The 12,983-nt window shown below is 47.8% G+C and overlaps 1 protein-coding gene across 7 annotated transcripts in view; it reads left to right on the top strand.

The window, feature by feature from the left end:
• The window catches only part of PPP4R3B (protein phosphatase 4 regulatory subunit 3B), a 428,645-nt gene that overhangs the window by 177,783 nt on the left and 237,879 nt on the right, over positions 1-12,983 (top strand). For 4 of the 7 annotated variants that reach the window (XM_069234360.1, XM_069234358.1, XM_069234363.1 and 1 more), the window contains exons 8-9: positions 10,765-10,896; positions 11,163-11,265. In XM_069234360.1, coding sequence (XP_069090461.1) covers positions 10,765-10,896; positions 11,163-11,265 — 235 coding nt within the window. Of the gene's footprint in view, positions 1-10,764; positions 10,915-11,162; positions 11,266-12,983 lie in introns of all 7 variants that reach the window. The other 3 variants (XM_069234359.1, XM_069234357.1, XM_069234361.1) reach the window with 1 other exon arrangement.

The following is a 12,983-nucleotide window of genomic DNA, read 5'->3' as shown; positions in this document are numbered from 1 at the left end:
GGTCCAAGGTAGCCCACCGTTGGGGGTTCAGAGCAACCCCAAAGTCACCACACCAGCAGCTCAGGGCCGGTCAGGTGCAGAGTTCAAAGTGGTGCCCAAAATGCATAGGCTAGAATGGAGAGAAGGGGGTGCCCCGGCTCCGGTCTGCTTGCAGGTAAGTACCCGCGTCTTCGGAGGGCAGACCAGGGGGGTTTTGTAGGGCACCGGGGGGGGACACAAGCCCACACAGAAATTTCACCCTCAGCAGCGCGGGGGCGGCCGGGTGCAGTGTAGAAACAAGCGTCGGGTTCGCAATGTTAGTCTATGAGAGATCAACGGATCTCTTCAGCGCTGCAGGCAGGCAAGGGGGGGCTTCCTCGGGGAAACCTCCACTTGGACAAGGGAGAGGGACTCCTGGGGGTCACTTCTGCAGTGAAAGTCCGGTCCTTCAGGTCCTGGGGGCTGCGGGTGCAGAGTCTTTTCCAGGCGTCGGGACTTAGGTTTCAGAGAGTCGCGGTCAGGGGAAGCCTCGGGATTCCCTCTGCAGGCGGCGCTGTGGGGGCTCAGGGGGGACAGGTTTTGGTACTCACAGTCGTAGAGTAGTCCGGGGGTCCTCCCTGAGGTGTTGGTTCTCCACCAGCCGAGTCGGGGTCGCCGGGTGCAGTGTTGCAAGTCTCACGCTTCTTGCGGGGAGTTGCAGGGTTCTTTAAAGCTGCTTCTTGAAACAAAGTTGCAGTCTTTTTGGAGCAGGTCCGCTGTCCTCGGGAGTTTCTTGTCTTTTTCGAAGCAGGGCAGTCCTCAGAGGATTCAGAGGTCGCTGGTCCCTTTGGAAGGCGTCGCTGGAGTAGAGTTCTTTGGAAGGCAGGAGACAGGCCGGTGAGTTTCTGGAGCCAAGGCAGTTGTTGTCTTCTGGTCTTCCTCTGCAGGGGTTTTCAGCTGGGCAGTCATTCTTCTTGTTGTTGCAGGAATCTAATCTTCTAGGGTTCAGGGTAGCCCTTAAATACTAAATTTAAGGGCGTGTTTAGGTCTGGGGGGTTAGTAGCCAATGGCTACTAGCCCTGAGGGTGGGTACACCCTCTTTGTGCCTCCTCCCAAGGGGAGGGGGTCACAATCCTAACCCTATTGGGGGAATCCTCCATCTGCAAGATGGAGGATTTCTAAAAGTTAGAGTCACCTCAGCTCAGGACACCTTAGGGGCTGTCCTGACTGGCCAGTGACTCCTCCTTGTTGCTTTCTTTGTTCCCTCCAGCCTTGCCGCCAAAAGTGGGGGCCGTGGCCGGAGGGGGCGGGCAACTCCACTAAGCTGGAGTGCCCTGCTGGGCTGTGACAAAGGGGTGAGCCTTTGAGGCTCACCGCCAGGTGTCACAGCTCCTGCCTGGGGGAGGTGTTAGCATCTCCACCCAGTGCAGGCTTTGTTAGTGGCCTCAGAGTGACAAAGGCACTCTCCCCATGGGGCCAGCAACATGTCTCTAGTGTGGCAGGCTGCTGGAACTAGTCAGCCTACACAGACAGTCTGTAGGAAGTTGGCTCTGTATGCACTATTTCAAAGTAAGGAATAGTATGCACAGAGTCCAAGGGTTCCCCTTAGAGGTAAGATAGTGGCAAAAAGAGATAATACTAATGCTCTATTTTGTGGTAGTGTGGTCGAGCAGTAGGCTTATCCAAGGAGTAGTGTTAAGCATTTGTTGTACATACACATAGACAATAAATGAGGTACACACACTCAGAGACAAATCCAGCCAATAGGTTTTTATATAGAAAAATATCTTTTCTTAGTTTATTTTAAGAACCTCAGGTTCAAATTCTACATGTAATATCTCATTCGAAAGGTATTGCAGGTAAGTACTTTAGGAACTTCAAATCATCAAAATTGCATGTATACTTTTCAAGTTATTCACAAATAGCTGTTTTAAAAGTGGACACAGTGCAATTTTCACAGTTCCTAGGGGAGGTAAGTATTTGTTAGGTTAACCAGGTAAGTAAGACACTTACAGGGCTTAGTTCTTGGTCCAAGGTAGCCCACCGTTGGGGGTTCAGAGCAACCCCAAAGTCACCACACCAGCAGCTCAGGGCCGGTCAGGTGCAGAGTTCAAAGTGCTGCCCAAAACGCATAGGCTAGAATGGAGAGAAGGGGGTGCCCCGGTTCCGGTCTGCTTGCAGGTAAGTACCCGCGTCTTCGGAGGGCAGACCAGGGGGGTTTTGTAGGGCACCGGGGGGGACACAAGTCCACACAGAAATTTCACCCTCAGCGGCGCGGGGGCGGCCGGGTGCAGTGTAGAAACAAGCGTCGGGTTCGCAATGTTAGTCTATGAGAGATCTCGGGATCTCTTCAGCGCTGCAGGCAGGCAAGGGGGGGGTTCCTCGGGGAAACCTCCACTTGGGCAAGGGAGAGGGACTCCTGGGGGTCACTTCTCCAGTGAAAGTCCGGTCCTTCAGGTCCTGGGGGCTGCGGGTGCAGGGTCTCTCCCAGGCGTCGGGACTTTAGGTTCAAAGAGTCGCGGTCAGGGGAAGCCTCGGGATTCCCTCTGCAGGCGGCGCTGTGGGGGCTCAGGGGGGACAGGTTTTGGTACTCACAGTATCAGAGTAGTCCTGGGGTCCCTCCTGAGGTGTTGGATCGCCACCAGCCGAGTCGGGGTCGCCGGGTGCAGTGTTGCAAGTCTCACGCTTCTTGCGGGGAGCTTGCAGGGTTCTTTAAAGCTGCTGGAAACAAAGTTGCAGCTTTTCTTGGAGCAGGTCCGCTGTCCTCGGGAGTTTCTTGTCTTTTCGAAGCAGGGGCAGTCCTCAGAGGATGTCGAGGTCGCTGGTCCCTTTGGAAGGCGTCGCTGGAGCAGGATCTTTGGAAGGCAGGAGACAGGCCGGTGAGTTTCTGGAGCCAAGGCAGTTGTCGTCTTCTGGTCTTCCGCTGCAGGGGTTTTCAGCTGGGCAGTCCTTCTTCTTGTAGTTGCAGGAATCTGGTTTTCTAGGGTTCAGGGTAGCCCTTAAATACTAAATTTAAGGGCGTGTTTAGGTCTGGGGGGTTAGTAGCCAATGGCTACTAGCCCTGAGGGTGGGTACACCCTCTTTGTGCCTCCTCCCAAGGGGAGGGGGTCACAATCCTAACCCTATTGGGGGAATCCTCCATCTGCAAGATGGAGGATTTCTAAAAGTCAGAGTCACCTCAGCTCAGGACACCTTAGGGGCTGTCCTGACTGGCCAGTGACTCCTCCTTGTTTTTCTCATTATTTTCTCCGGCCTTGCCGCCAAAAGTGGGGCCTGGCCGGAGGGGGCGGGCAACTCCACTAGCTGGAGTGTCCTGCTGGGTTGGCACAAAGGAGGTGAGCCTTTGAGGCTCACCGCCAGGTGTGACAATTCCTGCCTGGGGGAGGTGTTAGCATCTCCACCCAGTGCAGGCTTTGTTACTGGCCTCAGAGTGACAAAGGCACTCTCCCCATGGGGCCAGCAACATGTCTCGGTTTGTGGCAGGCTGCTAAAACTAGTCAGCCTACACAGGTAGTCGGTTAAGCTTCAGGGGGCACCTCTAAGGTGCCCTCTGGGGTGTATTTTACAATAAAATGTACACTGGCATCAGTGTGCATTTATTGTGCTGAGAAGTTTGATACCAAACTTCCCAGTTTTCAGTGTAGCCATTATGGTGCTGTGGAGTTCGTGTTTGACAGGCTCCCAGACCATATACTCTTCTGGCTACCCTGCACTTACAATGTCTAAGGTTTTGTTTAGACACTGTAGGGGTACCATGCTCATGCACTGGTACCCTCACCTATGGTATAGTGCACCCTGCCTTAGGGCTGTAAGGCCTGCTAGAGGGGTGTCTTACCTATACTGCATAGGCAGTGAGAGGCTGGCATGGCACCCTGAGGGGAGTGCCATGTCGACTTACTCATTTTGTTCTCACTAGCACACACAGGCTTGTAAGCAGTGTGTCTGTGCTGAGTGAGGGGTCTCTAGGGTGGTATAAGACATGCTGCAGCCCTTAGAGACCTTTCCTTGGCATCAGGGCCCTTGGTACTAGAAGTACCAGTTTACAAGGGACTTATCTGAATGCCAGGGTGTGCCAATTGTGGATACAATGGTACATTTTAGGTGAAGGAACACTGGTGCTGGGGCCTGGTTAGCAGGGTCCCAGCACACTTCTTAGTCAAGTCAGCATCAGTATCAGGCAAAAAGTGGGGGGGTAACTGCAACAGGGAGCCATTTCTTTACACAAGCCCCCCCCAGCCTACAGGCCAGGAGACTCAGCCCAAGCTGGGAGAGTCTTCCTAGTCTGTCAGGCGAGGAAGAGTAGGAGAAATAGGCTGGTTAGTTGCAGGGCCTACTCTGCCTTACATCCTTCTGTTCAGGTCATTCCCTTTGGGGAACTGACCCACTTCCACAGTGATAGGACCTAGTCTGAATTGCCTCTTGTCTGCCTCTTCAATGTCTCCACCCATTCTTTCTATTTTGGTCTTAGAGGTGTCCACCTCTGCTACCCTTATCTTGGCCAGGGTCACCCCTAGCTTACCCAGAGAGGTTACCCAGAGCTGGAGTAACCCCACCATGACCAATAGGGTCAGGGGGCCTAACTTGCTATTTGGCATGGGGTCAGACCACCATGCTAAGGATAGTGCAGCCATAAAGGCTAACACCCAGCAGAGGCCACTGACAGCTGTCAGTGCCCAGAACCACACCTTTAGCTCTTCACCTAAAAGGGAAGGGGCTAAGTTACAGGCTTCTTTGGGTTCAGGTTGCCTGTCTGCTGTATTGGAGTGGGGGGTTACCACATCTTGTAGTAAACACCCTTCTTCCACTCTTTCTTCTGTTAGCTGAGGAGCCACCCACTCAGGTTTAACAGTTGCCTGACTAGCCAGGACTTCTTGTGGGTCAGGTTGGACTTTATCAGGGCCATTTTTGGAGTTCTCCCCTACTGGAGCAGAATCTCCTTGGCTTGCTGTAACCTTGGCTAAAGGTTGTCCACCCTTCCTACTCTGTTTTCTTTTCTTCTTCTTCTGGGGCCTGCTTGCATTTACTGCAGAGGCAGGACTTCCAGAATCCTTGGGAGAGGACTGGCACTGGACCAGTTCCTCTCTTGGGCTCCGACTAACCTCTGGGTAGTCATTTCCAAGGAGACAATCAAGGGGGAGGTCTGTACTGACTACTACCCTTCTCCAGCTAAGAGTGCCACCCACTTCTATGGGCACTAAAGCCACAGGCCTCTTAGTGACCCTGTCTAGGCTAACTCTTACCCTGGCAGTCTCACCTGGGATGTACTGGTTTGAGAGCACCAGCCTGTCATGCACAATAGTGTGACTGGCACAAGTGTCTCTCAGGGCAGTGGTTGGGATTCCATTCACCAGTAGGTGGTGGAAGTGTCTACTTCCCTCTGGAATCTCCAACTCACCTGTTGGGCCCTGTTTCCAGTTGAAGGCTAGGAAGACCTCCTCATCTGAGGGGTCATCTCCCATGGCTACACTGGTTACCCCTGGAATTTTGTTCTGGGGTTTGTTTTTGGGACAAGAAGTGTCCTTGGTGTGGTGCCCAGACTGTTTACAGTTGTGGCACCATGCCTTAGTGGCATCCCAGTTCTTACCCTGGTACCCACCTTTGTTTTGGGTTGTGTCTTGGGGCCCACCCACCTGTTCTGGTTTTTGGGGGCCTACAGAGGACACTTTTTCTTTGTTTCTAGTGTCACCCACTTTCTCCTGGGGAGTTTTTGTAACCCCTTTCTTTTGGTCACCCCCAGTGGAAGTTTTGGTTACTCTAGTCTTGACCCAGTGGTCTGCCTTCTTTCCCAATTCTTGGGGAGAAATTGGACCTAGGTCTACCAGATACTGATGCAACTTTTCATTGAAGCAGTTACTTAAAATGTGTTGTTTCATAAACAAATTATAAAGCCCAACATAGTCACACACTTCATTTCCAGTTAACCAACCATCTAGTGTTTTTACTGAGTAGTCTACAAAATCAACCCAGGTCTGGCTCGAGGATTTTTGAGCCCCCCTGAATCTAATTCTATACTCCTCAGTGGAGAATCCAAAGCCCTCAATCAGGGTACCCTTCATGAGGTCATAAGATTCTGCATCTTTTCCAGAGAGTGTGAGGAGTCTATCCCTACACTTTCCAGTGAACATTTCCCAAAGGAGAGCACCCCAGTGAGATCTGTTTACTTTTCTGGTTACACAAGCCCTCTCAAAAGCTGTGAACCATTTGGTGATGTCATCACCATCTTCATATTTTGTTACAATCCCTTTGGGGATTTTTAGGATGTCAGGAGAATCTCTGACCCTATTTAAGTTGCTGCCACCATCGATGGGACCTAGGCCCATCTCTTTTCTTTCCCTTTCTATGGCTAGGAGCTGCTTTTCCAAAGCCAATCTTTTGACCATCCTGGCTAACAGGGGGTCATCTTCACTGAGAGCATCCTCAGTGATTTCAGAAATGCTGGACCCTCCTGTGAGGGAAGCAACATTTCTGACTATCATTTTTGGAGACAGGGCTTGAGAGGCCCTGGTCTCCCTATTTAGGACTGGAAGGGGGGAATTGCCCTCCAAGTCACTAATTTCTTCCTCTGTGAAGTCATCCTCAGAGGGGTTGGCTTTTTCAAACTCTGCCAACAGCTCCTGGAGCTGAATTTTGGTAGGTCTGGAGCCAATGGTTATTTTCTTTATATTACAGAGAGACCTTAGCTCCCTCATCTTAAGATGGAGGTAAGGTGTGGTGTCGAGTTCCACCACATTCATCTCTGTATCAGACATTATTTTGCTAAAAGTTGGAAGACTTTTTAAAGAATCTAAAACTGTTTCTAGAATCTAATTTCAAACCTTTAACAAACTTTTAAACTCTAAAAGACAATGCTAAACAGGGACTTAACACACAAGGCCCTAGCAGGACTTTTAAGAATTTAGAAAAATTTCAAATTGCAAAAAATGAATTTCTAATGACAATTTTGGAATTTGTCGTGTGATCAGGTATTGGCTGAGTAGTCCAGCAAATGCAAAGTCTTGTATCCCACCGCTGCCACCAATGTAGGAAGTTGGCTCTGTATGCACTATTTCAAAGTAAGGAATAGTATGCACAGAGTCCAAGGGTTCCCCTTAGAGGTAAGATAGTGGCAAAAAGAGATAATACTAATGCTCTATTTTGTGGTAGTGTGGTCGAGCAGTAGGCTTATCCAAGGAGTAGTGTTAAGCATTTGTTGTACATACACATAGACAATAAATAAGGTACACACACTCAGAGACAAATCCAGCCAATAGGTTTTTATATAGAAAAATATCTTTTCTTAGTTTATTTTAAGAACCACAGGTTCAAATTCTACATGTAATATCTCATTCGAAAGGTATTGCAGGTAAGTACTTTAGGAACTTCAAATCATCAAAATTGCATGTATACTTTTCAAGTTATTCACAAATAGCTGTTTTAAAAGTGGACACAGTGCAATTTTCACAGTTCCTAGGGGAGGTAAGTATTTGTTAGGTTAACCAGGTAAGTAAGACACTTACAGGGCTTAGTTCTTGGTCCAAGGTAGCCCACCGTTGGGGGTTCAGAGCAACCCCAAAGTCACCACACCAGCAGCTCAGGGCCGGTCAGGTGCAGAGTTCAAAGTGGTGCCCAAAACGCATAGGCTAGAATGGAGAGAAGGGGGTGCCCCGGTTCCGGTCTGCTTGCAGGTAAGTACCCGCGTCTTCGGAGGGCAGACCAGGGGGGTTTTGTAGGGCACCGGGGGGGACACAAGTCCACACAGAAATTTCACCCTCAGCGGCGCGGGGGCAGCCGGGTGCAGGGTAGAAACAAGCGTCGGGTTCGCAATGTTAGTCTATGAGAGATCTCGGGATCTCTTCAGCGCTGCAGGCAGGCAAGGGGGGGGTTCCTCGGGGAAACCTCCACTTGGGCAAGGGAGAGGGACTCCTGGGGGTCACTTCTCCAGTGAAAGTCCGGTCCTTCAGGTCCTGGGGGCTGCGGGTGCAGGGTCTCTCCCAGGCGTCGGGACTTTAGGTTCAAAGAGTCGCGGTCAGGGGAAGCCTCGGGATTCCCTCTGCAGGCGGCGCTGTGGGGGCTCAGGGGGGACAGGTTTTGGTACTCACAGTATCAGAGTAGTCCTGGGGTCCCTCCTGAGGTGTTGGATCGCCACCAGCCGAGTCGGGGTCGCCGGGTGCAGTGTTGCAAGTCTCACGCTTCTTGCGGGGAGCTTGCAGGGTTCTTTAAAGCTGCTGGAAACAAAGTTGCAGCTTTTCTTGGAGCAGGTCCGCTGTCCTCGGGAGTTTCTTGTCTTTTCGAAGCAGGGGCAGTCCTCAGAGGATGTCGAGGTCGCTGGTCCCTTTGGAAGGCGTCGCTGGAGCAGGATCTTTGGAAGGCAGGAGACAGGCCGGTGAGTTTCTGGAGCCAAGGCAGTTGTCGTCTTCTGGTCTTCCGCTGCAGGGGTTTTCAGCTGGGCAGTCCTTCTTCTTGTAGTTGCAGGAATCTGGTTTTCTAGGGTTCAGGGTAGCCCTTAAATACTAAATTTAAGGGCGTGTTTAGGTCTGGGGGGTTAGTAGCCAATAGCTACTAGCCCTGAGGGTGGGTACACCCTCTTTGTGCCTCCTCCCAAGGGGAGGGGGTCACAATCCTAACCCTATTGGGGGAATCCTCCATCTGCAAGATGGAGGATTTCTAAAAGTCAGAGTCACCTCAGCTCAGGACACCTTAGGGGCTGTCCTGACTGGCCAGTGACTCCTCCTTGTTTTTCTCATTATTTTCTCCGGCCTTGCCGCCAAAAGTGGGGCCTGGCCGGAGGGGGCGGGCAACTCCACTAGCTGGAGTGTCCTGCTGGGTTGGCACAAAGGAGGTGAGCCTTTGAGGCTCACCGCCAGGTGTGACAATTCCTGCCTGGGGGAGGTGTTAGCATCTCCACCCAGTGCAGGCTTTGTTACTGGCCTCAGAGTGACAAAGGCACTCTCCCCATGGGGCCAGCAACATGTCTCGGTTTGTGGCAGGCTGCTAAAACTAGTCAGCCTACACAGGTAGTCGGTTAAGCTTCAGGGGGCACCTCTAAGGTGCCCTCTGGGGTGTATTTTACAATAAAATGTACACTGGCATCAGTGTGCATTTATTGTGCTGAGAAGTTTGATACCAAACTTCCCAGTTTTCAGTGTAGCCATTATGGTGCTGTGGAGTTCGTGTTTGACAGGCTCCCAGACCATATACTCTTCTGGCTACCCTGCACTTACAATGTCTAAGGTTTTGTTTAGACACTGTAGGGGTACCATGCTCATGCACTGGTACCCTCACCTATGGTATAGTGCACCCTGCCTTAGGGCTGTAAGGCCTGCTAGAGGGGTGTCTTACCTATACTGCATAGGCAGTGAGAGGCTGGCATGGCACCCTGAGGGGAGTGCCATGTCGACTTACTCATTTTGTTCTCACTAGCACACACAGGCTTGTAAGCAGTGTGTCTGTGCTGAGTGAGGGGTCTCTAGGGTGGCATAAGACATGCTGCAGCCCTTAGAGACCTTTCCTTGGCATCAGGGCCCTTGGTACTAGAAGTACCAGTTTACAAGGGACTTATCTGAATGCCAGGGTGTGCCAATTGTGGATACAATGGTACATTTTAGGTGAAGGAACACTGGTGCTGGGGCCTGGTTAGCAGGGTCCCAGCACACTTCTTAGTCAAGTCAGCATCAGTATCAGGCAAAAAGTGGGGGGGTAACTGCAACAGGGAGCCATTTCTTTACACAGTCGGTTAAGTTTCAGGGGGCACCTCTAAGGTGCCCTCTGGGGTGTATTTTGCAATAAAATGTACACTGGCATCAGTGTGCATTTATTGTGCTGAGAAGTTTGATACCAAACTTCCCAGTTTTCAGTGTAGCCATTATGGTGCTGTGGAGTTCGTGTTTGACAAACTCCCAGACCATATACTCTTATGGCTACCCTGCACTTACAATGTCTAAGGTTTTGTTTAGACACTGTAGGGGTACCATGCTCATGCACTGGTACCCTCACCTATGGTATAGTGCACCCTGCCTTAGGGCTGTAAGGCCTGCTAGAGGGGTGTCTTACCTATACTGCATAGGCAGTGAGAGGCTGGCATGGCACCCTGAGGGGAGTGCCATGTCGACTTACTCGTTTTGTCCTCACTAGCACACCCAAGCTGGCAAGCAGTGTGTCTGTGCTGAGTGAGAGGTCTCCAGGGTGGCATAAGACATGCTGCAGCCCTTAGAGACCTTCCTTGGCATCAGGGCCCTTGGTACTAGAAGTACCAGTTACAAGGGACTTATCTGGATGCCAGGGTCTGCCAATTGTGGGTACAAAAGTACAGGTTAGGGAAAGAACACTGGTGCTGGGGCCTGGTTAGCAGGCCTCAGCACACTTTCAATTGTAAACATAGCATCAGAAAAGGTAAAAAGTCAGGGGGCAACCATGCCAAGGAGGCATTTCCTTACAAAGTCTTTTTGGAGTCACAGGATTGAATGATGACTCCTCTCGGTCATCCTGCGCATGGGCATTGTTAGATTGTTTTCTTTCTGCTGTTGGGTTGGGACGTGTTATTCCCATGGCAGGGACATTTCTACTTCTGCTTGGTGCTTCAATGCATGTCTGTGCCCCTGATGCACATGACTGAGCCTGACGGCTACCTTTTTTTCTCCTAATCTGCTGAAGAAATGATCTATCCTTCCGAAGTCACTAACTTTAAAATGCCTTGTGATACAACGTCTGTGCATTATTTTGTACTTGTGTTAGGGTGCATATATTCCTTTTGTAGTGTGGGTAATTACACAAGATAAAACACTTTGTCCTTTAACTTTATTAACCTGCTCATGCATTGCTTTTTTATAGGATATTCTGCTCATCAATGTAGTTATTGAACAAATGATATGTGATGCTGATCCAGAGCTTGGAGGAGCTGTACAGTTAATGGGACTTTTGCGTACTCTGATAGATCCTGAGAACATGTTAGCCACAGCTAATGTAAGAAAATTCAAATGGGTAAAGAATCTTTAATGTTTTAATTCATTTGAGAAAATCTAAATGTAATTTCAATAAGTATTGCCATTAAACGTTTTTGCAGTGATTCTTAAAATATGTTGAAATAAGCAACATACATACTTGTTTTCATGTACTACAAATGTGCATGTACTGTGGAAATGTAGTTGAGTGATTGTGTTGAGTTGTAAGCTTTTTATATGTAATTTTCATTGCTTAAAATATTATATATTTCTTTGTTTCCTTTCCAGAAAACTGAAAAAAGTGAGTTTCTGAATTTCTTCTACAACCACTGCATGCATGTTCTCACGGCACCTCTTTTGGCAAATACATCTGAAGATAAAGTGGAAAAAGGTAAACAAATGTTGTTATTTATTCCTAGTTGTTTTTTATTTTGGAGTTTCAGAAGCTAATCACTAACAATTACAACTTTTTTGTTAGATTCGTCATGTTTAGGTTGTTAAAATCCACCACGGTGATGAAGTAGTAATGTGGATGTTTCTCAAAGGCTGCTGTTCGCTTGTCATCAGAGAGCATCTCGGTGCGTTTTTGTTGATTACAATTTGACAGAATTTTCTTCTTTTCATAGGAGTGTGGAATTCTCTGTACCACTTAAAGTTGTACTACATACAAATATTCTTTAAGATTAATCCTTATTGTCCCTGACAATGTTTGTGATAGGTTGCATAGTTGTAAGCAGCTCTCACTTCTGTTTAGGAACCTTTTTCAGGGATACCTCAATGTTTTTATGAAAATATAACAGGATATCTTGCGAAAGCTGACCTAAAACCAATTTAAAACTTTGGTCTTGGTTACTTCCTAAGTACGTCATGAGGCAGTTGAGGGCTATGCTGTCAGAAGTGTGTATTATGAGGAAGAGTTGCCTGAAAGGATATTTTCATTTTGTGACTCAAGGATTTTAAAAACTGCAGTCCTTAATCCGAGGCTTTGGAGGAATAAGAAATTGTATGTAAGGTGGAAACAAGTGGACATGCTTATATTTTTCATTAATCTGTGTTGGTTAAATAAGTGTAAGAACAGATATTTTAATAGTTAACATATAAAAAGATATTGTAATAGTTTTTAAAAATACGTTATTTCTGTTTTGCTGCTTTTGAGTGTCTCAAATTTTAGGGGAATAAAAATAGCTTTATCTGTTTTATTTGTAGTACGGTTGATATAATCTACATCCTGTGATGGAATTAGATTATGGTTTTACATCTTGTGTGTGTAGTCAATTTTTTTTTTTTTTTTGGTAAGGCATGCCCTTTTTTAGGCATCGTTTTTTCATTACATTTTTAGTAATGTCTTAACTAATCAACTCCTCTAGGGCCTGCAGTAATACTTTATTTTTGTGGAATTAGTTTTGACTGATTAAAATTTTCATGTACTGTGCTATGTGGAAGAAGGATCTGTTGCTAGCCAGACAGTGGTACCTTAGGACTCAGATGTTTGTTGTTAACTTTGTTTTTATCCGACATCAATCTTCATAAGCACTTTTATTTAAACAGATTGTTTCAGAATTTTTATTTCACTTGGTAACTAGTCACTAAGATTACGCTTGGTGTTAAGGAAAGAAGTCTTTATTTTTTCAGTTGTGAACTTATTATACCACTAAAATCCACAAGAAAGTAATCATAATTGCTCCCCCCCCCCCAATAAATATTCAGTAACCACATTGTAGTTATAGTTAGAACTATTTTTCCTAAGGATATTGATGTTTTGGTTTGATAATTTTGATGCCGTTTCATGAATCTTCACAAAACTTTCCCAAAAAAAACTTGTTTCCCCATGCCATTTTCCATAGGAAAATTGAACAGTGATACCCTAAAACAGCTGAATGGAACTACCCCAGATTTGGTAGAAAGGTAAATCTTGATCCAGAAAGCATGCTTTTTGAGATCTTATGTAAACACATTCAGTAGTTTTTGAGACTTAAAAGTTGAAAATGTATACTTTTTTCTCCGCACGAGGGATCCGCAGGTCCAATAGATAAAAATATCAGGTACAATTGGCTGCCACAACATCAACTAAGATGCTGCTGCAGCCATTTTAATTCCCGCGCTGAAAAA

Source organism: Pleurodeles waltl, chromosome 5, assembly GCF_031143425.1.
Source record: "Pleurodeles waltl isolate 20211129_DDA chromosome 5, aPleWal1.hap1.20221129, whole genome shotgun sequence".
Lineage (NCBI taxonomy): Eukaryota > Metazoa > Chordata > Amphibia > Caudata > Salamandridae > Pleurodeles > Pleurodeles waltl.
This window is presented reverse-complemented; position numbering and strand designations above follow the sequence as displayed.